This window comes from Trichoplusia ni, unplaced genomic scaffold, assembly GCF_003590095.1.
Source record: "Trichoplusia ni isolate ovarian cell line Hi5 unplaced genomic scaffold, tn1 tig00000119, whole genome shotgun sequence".
In the NCBI taxonomy this organism is placed as follows: Eukaryota; Metazoa; Arthropoda; class Insecta; order Lepidoptera; family Noctuidae; genus Trichoplusia; species Trichoplusia ni.
Genome location: NW_020799984.1, coordinates 91995 through 111455, shown reverse-complemented (window position 1 = coordinate 111455; position 19461 = coordinate 91995). Strand labels below are relative to the sequence as shown.

At 35.6% G+C, this 19461-nt stretch overlaps 1 protein-coding gene across 9 annotated transcripts in view; it reads left to right on the top strand.

The window, feature by feature from the left end:
- The window catches only part of LOC113506912 (TBC1 domain family member 24), an 82496-nt gene that overhangs the window by 30718 nt on the left and 32317 nt on the right, over positions 1 to 19461 (top strand). For all 9 annotated transcript variants that reach the window (XM_026889761.1, XM_026889758.1, XM_026889759.1 and 6 more), the window contains one exon: positions 8560 to 8764. In XM_026889761.1, the coding sequence (XP_026745562.1) occupies positions 8560 to 8764 (205 nt within the window). The remainder of the gene's footprint in view (positions 1 to 8559; positions 8765 to 19461) is intronic.

Below are 19461 nucleotides of genomic sequence, written 5' to 3'. Positions count from 1 at the left end.
ATATGTCTTGAGTAGTTTTTTAAAGCGTAATCTTTCCCCCTAAGGAAACAAAAGTTACTTTCTTGAATTTGAGAACTAAAGTTAGTAAATAATTTCTTGTTGAAAGCTTGTCGTTGATAGATTCACGAATGAAAAAGCCCAAAGATCTTCGACCTCTTATCAAACACCAGTTAGTTCTTAGTGCACCAATATAAGCATACAAAATACTATGATAACAAAGGAATCGTCGTCAGCGAACTTTGTTCGTATCATTGTAACATTATCACCGAGTCTGAAGATGTTTACTGCATTAATTAATAAATTAATCGGTATCGGGTCTCCGAACCCTCATCGGTCAGTGTTTTGAATTTTATCAAGAGTTATGCGTTTCGTTCTCTTGTTATGCTTCCCCGATAGTGTTAATTACGTGTTGATAGCGACTAGCTTTTGCGTAATGTTCCTGTTCGTTTTAATTGCTTTTGGAAATGTATTGCCTGTATTTATATTGTTTACGATTGGGTTGCACAGTAATAAAATATACATAATGTTGAATAATTAGGTTAATTCACGGATTTTTTTTTTTTTATTATTTTGCAATCTTTTTTACGATAGCTCTGCACCTCACTATTGTTCAAATTCGCATCGGGCGTTCTTTTAGTTAGGCAGCTGAATCTGAATGCCACAGGGGGCAAGCATTCAGCTGCGACCCTCACACAACCGGTCCCAACAACCCTCACAAACAAATACAAAAGCAAGTCCAATCATTGAGAATTTCCAGCTCCCCGATTCATTTCAACGCGAGCATCGAATTTGTATAAGTTAATTGTCAACATCTGTATTGTTAGACGCGGAAAACATTAGTAAACAAGACGCTAACAGGTGGCTAACAACATAATATACTAATAGCTTGTATTGTGCAACAATTTGAACATTCACATCCGTATCAGAGCTAACATTGCGCAATGGAGCCACACACCCGTTTCCTATTTATTAGGTCGATCTATTTCGGTGCTATCGTACGAGCATTTGCCAATATTTTATGATATGCGCAAAGAAAGTTGGATTAACGATATTGATTTTATCATTGTTTGTTTATTAGTCTTTGTTTGATCACGTTGGAGCTTCGAAATTGAGTCGCTTAGTTTGCTTTTTATGACTATCTGCAACAAGTTTGACTTGTCAGATTGGAGTTTCTATATCCGTCAATATTTCACGGTGTCTATTATGTAAATGTCAAAAGTAAAGTAGATTTTACTCGTTTTATTTTGTCTACGATTTTGGATTATGTGTCTGGTTTTGTTACCTTATAACATACAAAAAATGAAATATATGTATTTTATATTCAGTTATTCATCGGTCATTCATAACAACGCTCCAATCAGAACTACTCTAGGTTACTCCATAATGATAACGATCGTCATTGAGGAGGTTATCACGACATCACCAAATTATTATTTTTACACGAAACTAAAAATACAACACAATGTATGTAAACATAGATGACCTACACGTAGATAAATGTATAAAAATAATACATATAGTAGATATTCGAGCATAATATTAACGAGATAACCCTAGGTCGTCCGTTCGTATCACATTATCAATCAAACCAAGTACTATAGGCGGGTTAGACCCGAGGTTATCACATCAACACTGTTTACAGCCTTTGCAAACTAGATACGGAAACTGTCTTCTCTTATGACACATTCGTAGCTTCTTGTCGTTATGTGGCCTATCGAAATAGGCCAACGGAATTTGCCCACTTTGCTAGACTAGTGTTTATGCATTCAACTATTAAATTTATCTTTAGAGCACCACTCGTCTCGTCAATGTTTTGTATAATTGTTGATAGCGTTAAGTATACGAAAATAAAGCACTCAATCCTTATCAAATATAAACGCTTTATTTTTTTAAAACTTTATAATTGTGAATGTTTCCATCGCCGACGGAACACGCAAATATAAAGACCGGCCGTGTTGTAACGTCAGCTTATTCATTCTTTAGTCTGCTCGTTCCAGATGTTGCTTTTTGTATTTATGCAAATCAATCTCAACCCTAACCCATTCATGTGTCATTTACATGTTGCGTGAATGTTAGTCCAGTATCTTTGCTTCTTAATAGTTTATCTACTCGACTGGCGCGTCTGCCTTATATCTATTTACTTTTGTTTTTTTCTCGTAATTCTTTGTTATTGCTCCCGACTGTATCTGTTCTTAAATTATACAAGCTTCACCTAAGTGCTTCAATGTCGTATCTACTCGATGCTAATACCGAAGCTCGTAGATAACAGAAATGTTTTTCACAATCGACTTATGGCCAAGAAAGATTTACAGTGGCGCACAGAGCGATGGTAAAACACGAAGTTATTTCCGACGGAATCCGCCTTGTGGATTTGCTCCGCCGAAAATAGTATCATCGATCTTATTCGCAAGAGAGAATAACAGCGGCCACGTATTTATTTATACAGCGGCATATAGGAAAAGTTCTGCCTTATTCTCTGAGTTCATTTACATATTTATGTCGGCGAACCATGTCGGCGGTCGGCGGGAACCCATTGTACTCGCATCAACTTGATAATACAACTTTTGACGCGACAGAAAATCTTTGCAAGAAGTAAATAAAGATATCTTTATAATGTAATTAAATAATCCTAGAAACATCGTCATCTGTGATCAAAAGTAGAGTCGTACGAAGCGCATCAAATTCGCAATTTGGCTCATGTCGGTCCACTTTATTCAATTAAGCGTTGATTGCCGGTGGCAAGAGGTCGCGTTGGCTTGTGGCTGTACTAATTAGGGCCTTAACGCTTCGCCCACACACGTGCCCATTGTCGCGCATGTACCTATAATCCACAACACACCTTATGATATTCGTGTCATACGAACAATCGTCCAATTGTCCTCTCATTAATCTTAACCAACGTTTCTTGGAATAACTTCACTCTAATGATAACTTTGTTTTGCTAGGATGAGTATAAATAACTTGTGCAATCAGAAGCTCCCGGCTAAAAGTACATTAAACATTATTTATGTGAAGATAATATTAGCAGACTCACTTTGAGCACAACATTGTAGTCGAATTTGGTATCAGTGGTCTTGGCATGCATAAAATAATTCATTATTTGTGTCAATCCTCAAGGTTGATTGCTAATGCTATTGAGATACAACAACTGATTCTCACACGGATTTTGCTGGATTTGATACGATCTAGTATTAGGTGTGACGGCCCACGTGGTGACCTCAATACTGTAACGCATTGCCAATACGATTACTGTTTATATTCACCTTCGTATTGTAGCGCACGACTAACTGCCAAGAAACAATATTATTTTAATTTCTATATCAGAAACTGGTTTATTTTTTTCCCACAATGACGTCGCCCAGCATACAGCATACATAACTAATGACCGAGATTACCGTTATCGCTTACTACGTGACTCCGACCAGATCGTACGTTCAGCATTTTGCATCAATCACTCGCTTTACGTACTATTGTTGTATCTTACGTGTATTTAATTATGTTAATGTGTTGCGCTGTAAACATGACAGTAAATGTACGCGATGACAGTCCTTAAATATATTTTTAACTTGTAACGTCACGTGCTGATGTGGTTTAACCTGTTTCGAGGCTTCGTTTATAAACAAAACAGGCTGGGATCAGGTTTTGGCGCGGTCGTTCTAAGCGCGTGGGCGGCCTTGACTGAGCGAAGGACGTCGGCGAGCGTGCGCGCGCGCCGGGGGCGTGGCACACACGACAACCACGTACCACTGAGCGCGGATTTTTTATACTAGTTTTTCTCGGTCTAAGTGGAAACGTGAGCGATGCGAGTATGTATAAATTAATTTAACATTTCCCAGATTAATGAATAAGACAGTCGGCAAATGAATGCTCTAATTATTGTAATGAGTAAAGATTATTTCAGTGTAAGCCCATGTACATTAAAAACATGTATTCAAAAACACAGCTGTCATTTTATCTCCAGTAAATAGACATTCTAGACTTAACGTCGCGATAAACTGTTCAAATAATTTATTTTTCGCCTCCACACTTTCTTTACCATGTAATATTTATTCTGCTCACCACGAACCGACTTCTTCCATAAACGAGAAATGGCGGACCGACACCATTCATTATTTAACTCTCGCGGATGCCGGACGCGGGTTACGCGGCGCAAATAATAAATAGAGCATTTATTCGTAGAGCCTCCGGCCTTCGTAAATATCCCTATTGTGCCCTGTTCGTTGTTGGCTCGTGACGATTTTTTATTAACTGTTTTGTCTGGATAACTATTTCCCTTAAGCTTTAATTTTTCAATAAATCTGTTTAATGTTCACGAGAAATTTTGCATACACTGCAAGCAAATATTTTGAATGCTTTTCAATTGTATGTAATGTCTCTGACATTATAAGAAAACTTTGATAAAGAATCGAAATATAACTGATGTGTCTCAGATGCTTTTGTGTTATAATTTCAATAAGAAACCTTTTCTTCTAATCGAAGTTTCAACTATCGTTAATAATTCTAACAGAAACATAAATCTAATTATTCTGGCATTTCAAACTAAGTCAATTAATATTCATGTAATTAGTATACAGAACAACAAACATTATTCATTAGTTTAGTCCGATTACAATATTGATACACAACAGTTCTTAGTAAGTATGAATCGCGTTGTGTGACTTGAGAAATGCTTGTACTAACTCGTTGAACTATGTCTTGTAATGGGATTAAATCTAGATATTATGTACGCCACACTACCTATGTATCTATATATGCGAAGAAACTAGCAGACTTCTATTTTGCTCGATGGAAACCCCAAAATATAACGCTTGAAGCTAAGGAAACTGAAGAGATCATAATAATTCTGACGGCAAAGGAAAGCTACATTATTAGCGAGTAATAGGCTCCATTTTCTTTTTCAATAACAATCTAACATACAAACGACGACAACTCGGGTAAAACCGTAGGGCGTTAGTAGTAGTCAATAACTAAGAGTTTACTATACTCGATAAGTCTCTACAGAGTCATTTCGTTCAATTTGGACAGCAAAATATCTCCCGTTTATTTGTCTTTCATTTCAACCTTACCGTAAACATTTTGATCCGGCTTGATCCGCTGTGATCCGTACACAGATTCGGCTCAACACCAGATAATGCTTACAAAGCACCGGCTTCGTAAACATTACATTGTTTTCCCAGTTCAGAACCCTTGCCAATGGCTCAACCCGAATTTGCACTAATGTAACTAATTCAAAACGTTCGCATAACTTGGCTTTGTTTCAGCGATATGAAAATAACAACTACGCTTCGGTGGGCGGGTCTTAATTATTTAAGAGTACAAACAAAAAAAACTAAAATTTCTGGTAAAATCCGATTGAAAAACTGTGACACAGAATGTTGCACTAAAATATCAGTGACCAGCGAATCCGGTGATATTATTTTCGATACGAGTTTTATCCGAATTTTTCCGAACACTTATTTCATTACCCGAGCTTTGTTGATGTCTAATTATAGTCAGTTGGCGTCACACCGTCGAGCGCGGCTGTTGTCGCTCTGACATATGTTTATTGCATGTATTTATTTATCGCAACGATTTACAAACATTGGGTTCGTTGGCTCCTCGTAATTTACGCAATTCACGGTTCTGGTTCGTTTTTCCATCGTTATCTTAACTGAGATTAATATCGTGCAACGAACCAGACTGTGTGAATGCTGAAAGGTATACGTATTCAACAGCCAGATATTTTTCATCATATAAAATACAAGCTGTTGCCAGCGGCTAGCCCGCAACGCCTAATTATCCCACGGAAATATAAAATCAGGATAAAAGGATATTATCTGTTGTCCAAATCTGTCCAGTGGTTACAAACATCCATGCCGCCAAACTTTCACATACATAATATTAGTAGGCTTATTTTCCGATATACTCGCAAGTTGTCGATACATTTTTCTTATACAAAACACCGTTCTATTTATATCTGTCGGTACCTCAAGTAAAATAGATAAGATAAGGTAAACATCGAGTGCAGATATAGTCGTTAGTATATTACGCAAACAGCTGGTACTTGGAATATCGAACGCTTGGATTAAGAACAAACATTTTATCGATATTATTTCTACGGAATGTAAAACGGTTTGTAAACTTTTGAATATTAGTGCATCGTTTAATGCTTTAGGAAGTCAATTTATGACTGATTTTTGACTACTCAAATTACTTCGAGCTTTTCGATTATACTGGACAAGTCTGTTAATTCTTCTTTTAGCAATCAACTAATTTCTATCAATCACTTTGATAGCTGATTCAATTATACCTTTACTAAAACGACAGTAACACAAAGATCAACGAAACTCATAACTGAAACAAGTTAACGACTGTTTACATATTTTTAACACGAAAATATTGATCGTACGATGTTTGTACAAGAAAAATGATAAGAACTGTTTTGTTTATAATTAAGTACTCAGGAAACGTGACACGAGGATTACTTTACAAGGATAGGACAAGACATGAGACATAATATTAGCGTGTCTCGACGAGATTGCATTTTTAATATCACTCGAAACATCGCTCTGATATTAAAAATATTTTCATAACGTACATTGCGTAAAGATGCAGTATTTAAAATGAGACAAGCGTTCAACCGTAACTATTCCGCTGCTGCACACGAAAATGGACTATATTTCCTTGGAATAAGATACAATTTTAATTGTTCTTGTAAACTGGAATAAAACAAATGAAGATGGGATATTCCCTGGTCTCGATTGCAGCTGTTATCGCTAATTGCGATCTTTAACAGACGTTTAGATGGACATGAACGACGTGAGAAACAGATTACGGTGTACAGAGTAATCTTATAAAGAGTGGGCTTGCTTATCTGAATATTGTGATAAGCAAATCTGTGTCTAGAAGATCTTACCTGGATATGTTGAAAATAATACTCAAATATAGCTGAGTCCTCTTATTTATACTTTTACTGAGATTAAATGGTACCTTGTAATTTTATATTCATTAAAATTTTTGGTAGGAACCAACCATTTATTGTAATGTATCTTAACCAACTCAAGAAAATAATGCCTTTTATTCATCATATAACGCATCGAAACCATGTAAGCAAAACGATATGTATAATTTGTGCGCATCGCATCATCTTGTCCTTGTCGCAAAGTGGATAATCACGCGTCTTCACAACACAGTAGCCACATAATGGTTAGCAAATTCATACCTGCACACTAATTTATGAATATATCAATTTAAAAACATCCTGTATATTTGATAATTGAATTTGCCATCATGAATTCAATTAGTCTTTCTGGTGCTCTGACGTTGATTTGATTTTCCATAAAGGATTGGAGCGATACTCCCAAACAGGAGCAATTTCCTGCTCATGGATCTTGATCAAAAAATTAGAGCATCTAGACATGCGCAAGTTCAAGTTTTTAAATCATGGATAAAGAGAAAGACTAGCTCTTACGCCATAAAAAAAGTATTAGTAACAAAAGAAGCATTTTCTATAGAGATAGCTGTCGTAAAAACAAATTCTCCATATTGATATTATGCGTGCAATAAAGCTTTTTAATCGCCTGCGTGCTAAGGCTACAGAACATAAAACAATAAAATCACTGAGTCAGTTTAAAGTTGAACAATGAGCATTTGAAATACATGTTACTTCAGTGATGGGAATGCATAAGAAATTTATGTAGTTCTAATTCGAAAATAGTTGGCACTGCCAGCAAACAAAGCGAAATCGATAATAGAATATTGATAGCGAAAATCATGTTTAGAATCCTAAAGGCTGATAAAAAACTAATCCTGTCAGATATAAGTACTTTGGATATCATATTTAATCCGAAAAGAAGGTTAGGCTAAGGAAAATCTTTCTACAATTGTTCTGATTTTATCCTACTAATATTATAAACGCGAAAGTTTGTATGTATGGATGTTTGTTCCTCTTTCACGCGAAAACCACTGAACGGATTTGGACGAAACTTGGTACACAGATTGTTTATAACTAGGATTTTATGTTTCCGAGGGATCATTTTGAATTCGTAGCGGGCGGACCTGCGAGCAACAGCTAGTTTAATCATATTTTATGGGCTCTCTGTATGCTTTCTATTTCGGAGTACATTCGTCGTAAGCCATTAAAACACGTAGTATCTATAAAGCATAGGTAAAACATTGGCAGTACCAGCTCTTAAATCCATTCAATCGATGCCAAACAGAATTTATTTTATGAGGTATCGTTAATGCGATCAATATTATTGGGAAAATAACATTATTCTCTTATCCAACAATAACATGTGCCTTGGATATATTAGAATTATCACTGCTATGCTTTGGAATATCGCCGTCTTCTAAGACTACTATTCAAGGCTGATCGTATATTGTGAATTTTTTACGTTACTATCTATCATGTTATCTTTTCCATTTTGCCCGTGAACCCCCGCGATATCCCAGCTGTCTGCTTTCTTTATCAGACTTGATAATTTCTAGAAATCTTCCTATCTTTATCTACATAAATGAGTCAGAATTACAAAGTTCTATCGTTTCACTTTTATTCATTGTAATTTGTTTCTGTTGCAGGTGTTCGGCACAGTTGAGCTGCCGGACAAGCCGATCATGCTGCCTCCTTTCGTGGAGGCGACCCACTGTCTCGGCTACCACCTGACTCGCAAGGGTCGGGCGGTCGCTGACAGGGTGGTCTCGGTCCTCGGGTACGCTTGCCCCGACATCACTTACAGTCCAAGCCTGTACCCCATTACTGCTGCTCTGCTACACTTTATGCCAGGTAAGTACTTCTTCTAAAAAGTCCTTTTGGCCATCAGTTTGTATGTTATACGCTCAATAATTATTCCACTTGTATTCCTTCAGCTACTCGGTAAAATCAAGTTTCTTTGAAGAAGTATTTCAATTAGATTTGTTTTTATATTTCTTCTGCAACATTTTTCCCATTGTGAACTAGTATGAATGCCCTAGAGAAATCTCGGTAGATAATTGGATAACATTACGACTTACCTTATATAATAAAGACCATTCTTGTTACAAGAATTCATGTCAATATAACTGCCTGAAAGTCATATAATTGTTTACGAATCAACTATGTATATTTAATTTTGTTATTTTCACAAATCTGTCAACGTATTCGTTTGATTTATTTAGCTTCAGACGTTATGCTAAAACACCAACTAATACAAAATCAGAAATGATAAATTATACTGAAAATTTAAATGAAACCGTCTCGGGAAGCCCAATCGTTATTCGTTTCTGAATGAGCAATTTCCACTGGCTTTGTGAAGGCGGTTTTATTAATTGATATTAAAGCATCTTAAGCTTTAATGAAAGCAGTTAATTTTATTACTGTGGCACGCTCATTTTACGAACCTGCCTTTATAGATTGTCACCATCAAATATTACGACGAATAATTTACTGCCATTAATAAATATCATTTAATTACCTGTACATGATCAATAAATCGGTTATTTGACCGTGCAATTATTGGTTTTCTTAGAAATAACTTTGCCAAGGTCATCGTGGCCATTACATGTAGATTACAAAACTGATTGATTTTTGCAAACTTTATTTTGTAGTTGTTTCAATGTTAACTTACTATAAAGTCAGGTAAGAACCAGTTATGAGAAGCAGTCTCGATTCTGGAGCAGAGGCGTCACGAAATTTACAGTCGCTCTCGCCTTAATTCAGTAATGAGTGCGGGGGGCGATAATTGAACTCGGCAATAGGCAAATTGCCGGACCCGTCTCTCCCGTCCATATCTCGATTACCCTTCCACACCACATAAGCGAATACACACTCTACTTCTTTGCATTAAGAACGACTATACTTTGACCCTAATTCATATTCCAGATCTTTTTTATCAACATCTAAATTGAACTCTCGCACAGGGCAACAGAGTCTGCTATGTGTTTGATATGGATCTAACCGGGTTGACGTGATCAAAACGATAAATGGACGTCGCCGGCACGCCACAGATTTGCATTGCGTCCGTCCCGCTGTCAGTTTCATACGTCTCACTTCCTCGGCAGTACGTTTTCATATAATTGTCTGGAATGCGAACATATGCGTTGACGATCGATATGAATGTGCGTGTTTTTATGTCAAATTAAATATTCATATGTCTACGACTGAAGAACATTTTGTATTTAATGTAAACACGCGCACCTCTACAAATAATACTAACACACACATACATAGAAGCCGTTTATCACAGGTTGGATCACTTGAATTGTGAGGAGGCGGAGAGGCGGTGTCAATTTAACCACCGGATGACACCAAAAGTGACAATTTCCTCTGTTGTCATCTCTCGCTTTATTATGTAACCTATACCTTTGTATTTATAGGCACACAAGATCCCAGTCGAGAAGGTAACATAAATAAACAAGATAAAGAGCTAAGAGACAATACAAATAAATAATCCGTAAACGGTTGCTAAAACAATATAGTTTCAAGGGACTTGTGTGCCGCCTCAAGTCTTTAGGGATCTTGGTTAATACTAGCTGTAGAGCCGACCGGTCACGTTTGCCACACACCGCGTTATTAAACTGAAATAGTTCATGACGCTCGTTGGTCACACGTGCTCAAACATACGGATCAGTTCAGTCGACTCCAACCACTGTTTTATTATTGTCCCTCGCAACTAATATGTCAATGTCGTTCACTTTATTAATTTCAAAGTTTGAAGACACTTTGTCCGTGACACTGTCATGCTCATCGTTATCAGCAGCCACAGTACCCGCTCTGTTTCCGACTACAGCCAAGTGTCCTACGTCATCAGCATTATCCAAGTTTGTTTTTACACTAAAAAATAAGGTTACGTTTGTAATTCGCTTTAAAGCGTCGACATAAACTCTGGCTTGCCGTGTTTTAGTGGTTGGCTCCCCGCCAGTGCCTGCTCCCCTCGTATCGATCCGAAAACTGGCAACGCTTACCACCAGCCGCTGCTGAACAATGTGACCGTTAAGGAATCTGTTTCTAAGGCCCTCACTTATTGTTTTATCAACATTCTTATTACATAAATCAAAAAAGTAAAAACTATTTTTCCAGTTATTGAACTAAGTACGTATTGTTACCCAATTTAGTTAATCACAATGCCAACACAAAGGTCGAAAGGGCTGCACAAAAAGTTTGAATAAAACTCTGATTACATGTTGTTTGTTCGTTTTGTGCGAGCATTGAAGCGAGAAGTGGCTTCCTGTTCCGTTCTCGCACTACACAAACGGTTTACGTTACTCGTGACACGTAGGAACGACTTAATAAACTTTTCCTGCTTCAGCAACAGACACACAAAGTAAAACGATGTCTCCGCTAACAATCTCGTTTTGATAACTTTCAAAGTCGAGTTATTATAATGTTGCTTCTTGTTTCAGTTGTTCGCTTTGTTAATTTTGTCGCCAAAGTCTGCAATAAGCCGTTCTTTGTCAAACCAAAAGTATTCAAATATTTCGGAAATTCCCTAAACAAAGTATCTACTGTGGCATTAATCCTTTACTTTATTAAAGCTCAAGCAGTCAAGATCTGTAGGAAAGTTGAATTCGATACAGCCATTTATTTACGCTTTCTGATTACCTTTGTTCAGAGAAACATCTAACTTTTATCTGGTACGGGTGGGTACAATTTGCTCGCCCCTCCTCATCTTTATATACCAACTCCGACAAAAAGTTGTTTATTGGTTGCCTACTGATAAAGTCGGTGGGGTCGTTTAATATACAATGATAACATTGCCTACTCGTCCATCAAGCCAATTTTATTTCCGAACTTTGTGTACCCATTTCACTGGTGCGTTAACAGCGTTTTTTGTTTTATAACGAGATTTACTGCATGAGATTTAATCACTACGTTATAGTCCACCAAGGCCGCTACGATTTCCATACGAGCTGAGGTCCACACAATGTCACGTTAGTCAGATCAGTGATATCATAGCAATGCTGTGTAGTAGGTGAACGATAGCAAATTAATAATGTTATATTTATAACACGCGGCTGGTGCATCGTGGCCAAAAACATTTTAAAACGTACAACGAAAGACCGTTGCCAAATTATATGCATTCTGTAAAGAACCTTGAATAGAGGATAATAAGGCATTGTCCCAATTTTTCTCGGCGACTTATACTGCACACTTTCTTCGTCATCACTCGTATAGTTTTATTACTGTTATAATAAAGTTCTTATTAGAAACGTCTATCATAAACGGACAGCCATCATACGGCTATATCAAGTTTGGTTTTTTGTGTTGTACGTGTTTTTGTTTGCTACGTCACGATTTTTCTGAATAATACTCTGAATTATCATCAATATCATTTTATATATGTCAACGGGGACTGTGTACTTATTGTGCTGTGTCACTGTATGTATGAATTGGTTCACTTCTTATGATTTGGTTTAGAAATACATGCCAACGCGTGATAGATTGTCTTCAATAAATTTTAATTTGTATGGCATTACGGTATTGCTTGACTCGGCTGTCAGCTTCTGTTAGTTTAATTATTACGTTTAGTTACTTAAAGTTTTATTCACTAAAGTTTAAACTATTATTCACATATTTTGTTTCCAATATAAAGACTAACTGTGCATGATTACATCCAAATTTACTTTAATTTCTCCAAAAATGTTGTTGTATAAATTTTTTCTACCTACGCGTAAGACGTCTATAGTCGTTTTAAAATGTAACAGACGCCACTCTGGCTAAACTCCTGTCTATTTCTGGAATACGCTGGCGATCGATGTGTTACCCGCCTTAGGTTCAACCCTCATATGTTTTCCCGCGTCCGAATAACAATCCTTTTTTCTCTGAATCAAGAAAATTGGACCCCCAACGCTATTTATGTTTTGTTTTATGTTCTACGTTTATTTTACTCCTTTTTTTGGACTTTTCTAACTTTTGTTGATTTCTTAGTCAATGAGAACTCAATTTCTTTGTTCCCTCTAGCCTCTTAGCTTCTACTTGTCTCTAGAGTAGTTAAACCTTCTGTATACTCAAACGTTCGTTCACTCAGCGTTAATGTAGGTCACGCCATTGTGCAGATAGACTTGTACAACCTTTACAGATTTTCACAGTCAACTATTCTCAATGGAGTCAACGTTCATTCCAGCATCGTTTACAGACCTTTAGTTATGACTCCAGCTATTGTTTTGTCTTCATCTCGCATTTGAATCACTTCATTATTTTAATTTTCTTCGAATGTATACTAAAACATAAATGATATGTCACTTACTATGCAGAGAGCTGTGAGATGGAACTGGGGCAATATGTTTCTCTTGGACAATGGTTTTGCAAGCGGTCATTTCTTATGCACTGTGTTATTACACGTTCGGATGACAATCTCGCTGAAATTGCCTTGAGTCAAACATAAACCGTAACTTATTAACTATGTAAATATTTTGGCATATATCACACAGTTTTTTGAACATATTTCAATTACATTACACACTCCCGAAAATTCCGCAAATATTTGTCATGGTACGCTACTATTTCTCATATTGTTTTTATTGCCGCGGATTTATTTTTGCATCCACTGTATCTCGAAGATCTAGAGAAAATTGACTTGCCTGTGAACGAGAAACAGTCTGAAAGGATTTTGTAGCGTGAGCCGTTGCATTGTAGCTCGCAAGTGGGTTGACCCGAATCCACGGGACCCTCGTTGTTAGGAATATAGGTCACGATCTTATTAAGCTCCCTTCTATTTCACGCTTTATTCACCTTCCCCTTTTTTTCTACGTGTCGAGCATTCATGCTTTAGAAATAATTGTCCTTGTCGAAGAATTGGAACTAATTACCGTGTTTTTGATAAATTCAAATAGTTACGCTAAAATTACCTGCTCAAAGGATGTATGGTACAGCTAAAATGATTTCTTTATCCGATTCTTAAGTTATCGTACGTCTTAAAACAACTGGATAAGGGCATGATTAATATAAATCGTTTATTTAGATTGATCGCTTCACTTAAAGTAAATAACAACACGTGTTTTTTTTAATCTGCAATTTTATTAAATTTCAAAGTTCTCTTTTATTAAAAGGCATCTAAAATACATTTAGGCATTTGACTTTTAAAAAACTGTAATGTTTGTTTAAATTTTATATTTATTTCTTATACATAAATTCGATTTGATTTATGACAGGATGTCTGTTTTTGTAACGATATATTTGCTATGGAAATGATATGTACAAATCAGTATCTCCTCTTCTTAGTAATTTTATTACTGAAAACCATGCTCTTCAATCGAGATTCGAAAACATAATTATCATATCTTTAATTTCATGACATCTCATTATGTTTAAAACAATGATTGACTAATAAATATTTTTACTATCAATCACCATTTAATTCGAGATCAATAAAGTCGGCTTCTCCAGCAACTACCGGAATAACCTCAGAGCTACTTTTATGACTATCGTTCGAACCACAAATTGCAACCACATGGTCTGAATCGCTTATAAATCTTCTATTTGAGATGACTAAACACAATGTTTCCAAATTTAATGTCTTTTTCAACTAACGACTACCAAACACCAATAAATTCGTTAATATCTTACTTTTTGTACACATTACAATTACGAACATATTCTGTTTCATTATCGTATTATTTTCCTCTTTTTATAAATATTATAGTAATTTATTTTTTATCTCCACTAACAAACAGTAGCACATTAAAAGCACATCCTAAATTACAATTTTGACGTAACTTTCAAATATTATCATTTTATGCTTCATAAAGATAATCTGAACTAAACTTACCGCTGCAATTTCGATTAACAGTATTATTGCGTTTGGTTACGATAAAAGAGTTTTTTTTTCTACTAACGTTACCCATTCAAATATCGTAACTCCTTCTGCCTGTTAACGCTTTAAATTATGAGGTAGATCTTGAGAGAAAAGATAGATGATAACTCTCTGTAAACAATTTCTCAATTCAAATGGAAAAGATCTGCCATCTACACCGTACTTATTATCTTCTTAAAATTTTCAATCACATAAAACCTCCGTAGCTTTCGTAGAAAAAATAATTGTATGCAGAATTTTATTACGATCTATAATAAATAATTAATCATGTCTCACTCTGTCTATTGCATGTATAATATATACAAGATTACCCAAACAGTTTCTATTAAAGTTAAAACCGGTATCTTTACAATGAATCATAGAAACTCATGTGATATCGTTACACTTTGCAATCGTATAGGTGGTTGGCCTCTATTATAAGTCGGTGTGGTGCAAGGATTTTACTCATAATGTACATTTATTATTGTAATGTGTACTGTATCAATAAATGTGTCAATGCTAATGTTTCTTTTGTCGAATGGTGATATCATTCTAACTTATAACTATCTGTTGGACTATTTATTTGTATGGTGAGTAATCGATTAAGAGTTTAAACAAAAGTTTTGAAACTGTACTTGGTTGTGTATTTGCCCAAATAACAATGGAAGATGATTCTACACAGAAATTATTAACCTCGGACTGACTTTCACAGTTGAGAATGAATATGTTTGCAGTGACTCTTTTGTTATTCCCCTGTTTTTATTTTAATATTAGTTATGCAAATCTTTGTTTAACCTGTTTGGCTAACCGCAATAGCTTACTCTAAGTGATAATAGCGAGAGCATACATAAGTGTTTATCCCTCTAACTGGCAGGTCGTTGCCATGAAACACAATACATTTGTCATCCTTTTTGACAGATGTCAATGTTAGGCTTTTGAGCACGTTCACAACAACATATTTGGATGTTATTACAAACGAATTATTTTTCAAAGAATAGAGTACTGTTGGTGGACCAAAAACTATGTTTCTAAGAAGAATTTATGAGATAAATGTTAGTTAATTCGATCAGATGCTATAGATTAAACGTGTATCCCCCAGGGAACTATTTTAGGTCCTTACAAGTTGACTTACAATTCCGTCAATTATCAATATTTTGAAATTAAAAAGTATCCGAAATGATTTGTTTACTCGATATTATATACTTTATTTACGTCGCCAGAAGCATTTAGATTTAATGAAAATCGACGTTTCTTATTAAGTTTGATCAAAAACTCCGAAAGAAAGCTTTTTTGGGATACAAAGCTATTTTAACAGATTATTATTATATTTTTTAGTTCAACGCATTTAGTAACAAAAGCAAATACATACAAAAGGCTTTAGTATAAACTAAACCGGCACCTACTATTCAAGACTACCGTTCTTTAATTCGAATTCATATCAATAAAACAGGAAGCGGATACAACATTGTTCTCACAGCTGCAGTACGTTAATTATTTAATTAATATAATCCTTGTTTGTCATATTTGCTAGGTCATATAACTCTTTGAATTGCCAAATGGCATGACCGCTGGTATAACTTGGACATTCGACAATGAAAATAAACTCGACCATTTAAATCAGTTTTATCATTGAGTTTTTAATACATGTAAGGTAGTTAACAATTATGAAAATGTTCCAGAACATACGAGAATAATTTCTAAGTTCTTTGATTGATTGGCATCAAGGAAACGTCTGTCTGATGTTGTATTTATTATTTTCATTTTTACTTATGTATATCTGTGGGAGGTACGATAATACATAAATATTTGTTTAAGAGGTTTTATTTTTCTTAATTTCTGAGTACATCATAATTGCAAAAAAATCCATGAATACAGTATACTTTTTTACAATTGTCTTGCATTGTGCAATGACAATACCTTATTTGTCACAACGATTCATTTGCAGTCAAAATATGTGGCGGGTCAAGGTTTTAAACTAAATAGCTTCATGAATTCTTTTTTTAACATACTCGTATAGTTCTTATTGGAGAAACGATGAAATTTCACAATTATCAGTTTTCACAGTCCCAGGATTACATTTAAGTAAAAAGACATTTTATTGTACATCTTTTGTGTCAAACAGATCGAAGCTCTCAATCCCAAATTTAACATCACCCGATATCCTCACTTAAAACAATTCCAACATCTCCAACTGATTGCTTTCAACTCAACACGACAACTGGAGCGAAATGCAAATAATTTCGTCTGAACGTATTTTACCTAAGAGATTTGCTATCACGTCTTCACTCTCCGCATATAAACTCATCCGGAGCTACTTCTACTTAATGAGATTTCAAATTCAATCATGAAGTTTAATTTTGTTTGTAGGTGACGACGATAACGACCTTTGCTAACGAAGTGCTAACTTGGTTCAGACTGAGGTCATTTACTAGTTCTCGTGTGACATCATTCTGTATTGTATAATTGAGTTTTTGAACTTCGTTGGAGTGTAGAAACCGCGAAGTGTTTCTCCTTTCGTGTTGGCATATGTGATACGGATGTCTTTCATAATGGTTGCCGTTAAGAAAATTTGCCCCTGACGTCATGATGACCAGAACATTATTGCATTTACATAGATCCAGTTCTAGTTATTAAATAACAAAATTCACATGACTTAATGTCTGTTTTTATATACTCGTTTGTATGTTTTCCTATCCTCTATGCCACTTGACATAGAACGAAAATAGCCAGCTGTTACTCCGCAGTGTACGGAAATAAGATAGACGTTACAAACATTTTAATCTACCGGTAAAATATTTGGTTTATTTTTAAATACAGTGTACCGAAGAGTTAGAGTATATTTTCTGCGAATAAATCTCTGCTTCAAATCGTAATGGCGTCTTTCAAGATGTAGATAATTTAATGGATTTAATTTTATAGAGGTTTCGACATGATTCTATCGAGTAATCTCTTTCCATTCTATGCTCACCTACATTTTTAGTTAAACATTGTTAACACTTGTGCAAACATGGTTTTAGTGCCCTTTTCCTAATGAGCTAGTTCTACTAGCTAGTTCATCATTGTCTTTCGTTACCTACATTTTGTTAGAGAAATTGTTTATCTCATTATAAATATAACAATTAAATGTTATTATTACACAAAAAGCTTTGTTCACTCCCATCATAAACCCTCTCCGGGTAGTTTTTTTTCAGCAATCAATCAAGAAATCCACGATCCTAAAAAAAGTACTTACAATCAATAACCTGATATCGTTCCAGTGTTTTCAACGCGTAATAAATCAATGCCAAAAACAAATTTCGATCCAATTTTGTTTCTCATTTTTAAAAGCGAAAATTCCGACCGAATTAATTCGAATCCGTCTCGTTTTAAATTATGCAGAGCTTACAAAAAAACGTGAATGTCAAAAGTCAAGCGCAGACTGTTTGATATCAACGTTTGAGTTGAAAGGTCCCTGGAATTCCCAAAGGTCCTGCGTTCAGACAATTTACGTGCTTTCGTGACAGGCTCTTCAGATTTTAGACCCGTGTCACTATGAGTTATGGTCGTGGAAATTCGTTCCGGTCCAAAATACTTGATTGAAGTCATTATAGTCCTTGGAGCAGAAATTTTCGTTTAGTAAAGGATTACAGAGTGTCTTACCGTAGGATTTTAATTACCGTTTAACATCCAGCTGAAACAAGTTTCTATTCATCTTGATTATGATTCTAAACGACTAGATCATTTATTCCATACTCTACATTCAACCATCAATTTTCTTTATTGATCTTCAAAGCGTTAACGATATTCAATTTAATTCAGTTATCTCGTAGAAGATTCAATTAATTGTACGGTGGAGGATCTAGAGATCCCCTCCCAGGAGCGAGTTCTCGAGACGGCATTTAAACGCATCCGTCGGGGCGTCCGTTCGCTACTTCCCGTCGATTTAGCAAGGCAAGGCTATCTACTGAGAATAGGGTACGGAATGGTGACTGATATGGGTTCATTGAACAGGATTTCTTACTTAACTCACTAGTATTAGGTGCGGTTTGGCAATAAAGCAGTTAAGCCGACTGGGTTTAATCAGCTGAACAAATATTTGGAGAAAAATGTTCGGACCGAAAAAAGGGTTTTGTGAGAAAAATGGTAGTTGCCATTGCTGATAAATTACTACCTAAACATACCCAATACAGATGTAGCTATTTATCTGATTTTGAAGTACCAAAAAGAATCAACAAAGAGTAAACAAAGCGAATCCACGCGAATTTCGGACTAAATATGAACTGTTTATCATCAAAGCCTGCGTCAGACTGTATTAAAAAGGATCAAATCGTATTTAATATACAGCTGATAGCCTACGACCGTACTCACGCACAGATAATGGGTCCGTGTACTCTCACACGTTACGAAGTCAACACGTCACTATGTCGATAGAGTTTACGTGAAAACAAAGGCTTATGTCGCGTCTGCCCGTATCACTATTATTACTTTTATTTCTGTTTTTATTGCCGGGAGATTTGCTTTGAATTGAATTGTTTCGGTGTCGTGTGCGGAGCTGTTTTTGTTTTGTACGGTTAAGGATTCTAGGTATCTTTTTATCGTTCATAACAGCTCTATTTACTAAAATATTGTGATTTTTTGTCTTGTTTTCTTTTTGCGTAAATAAGTCTTCCAAACTTCTATTTGAATGTTTGTGACTTAATTTGAAAAATCTTTATCCAATGCTAGTTAGCTTAAA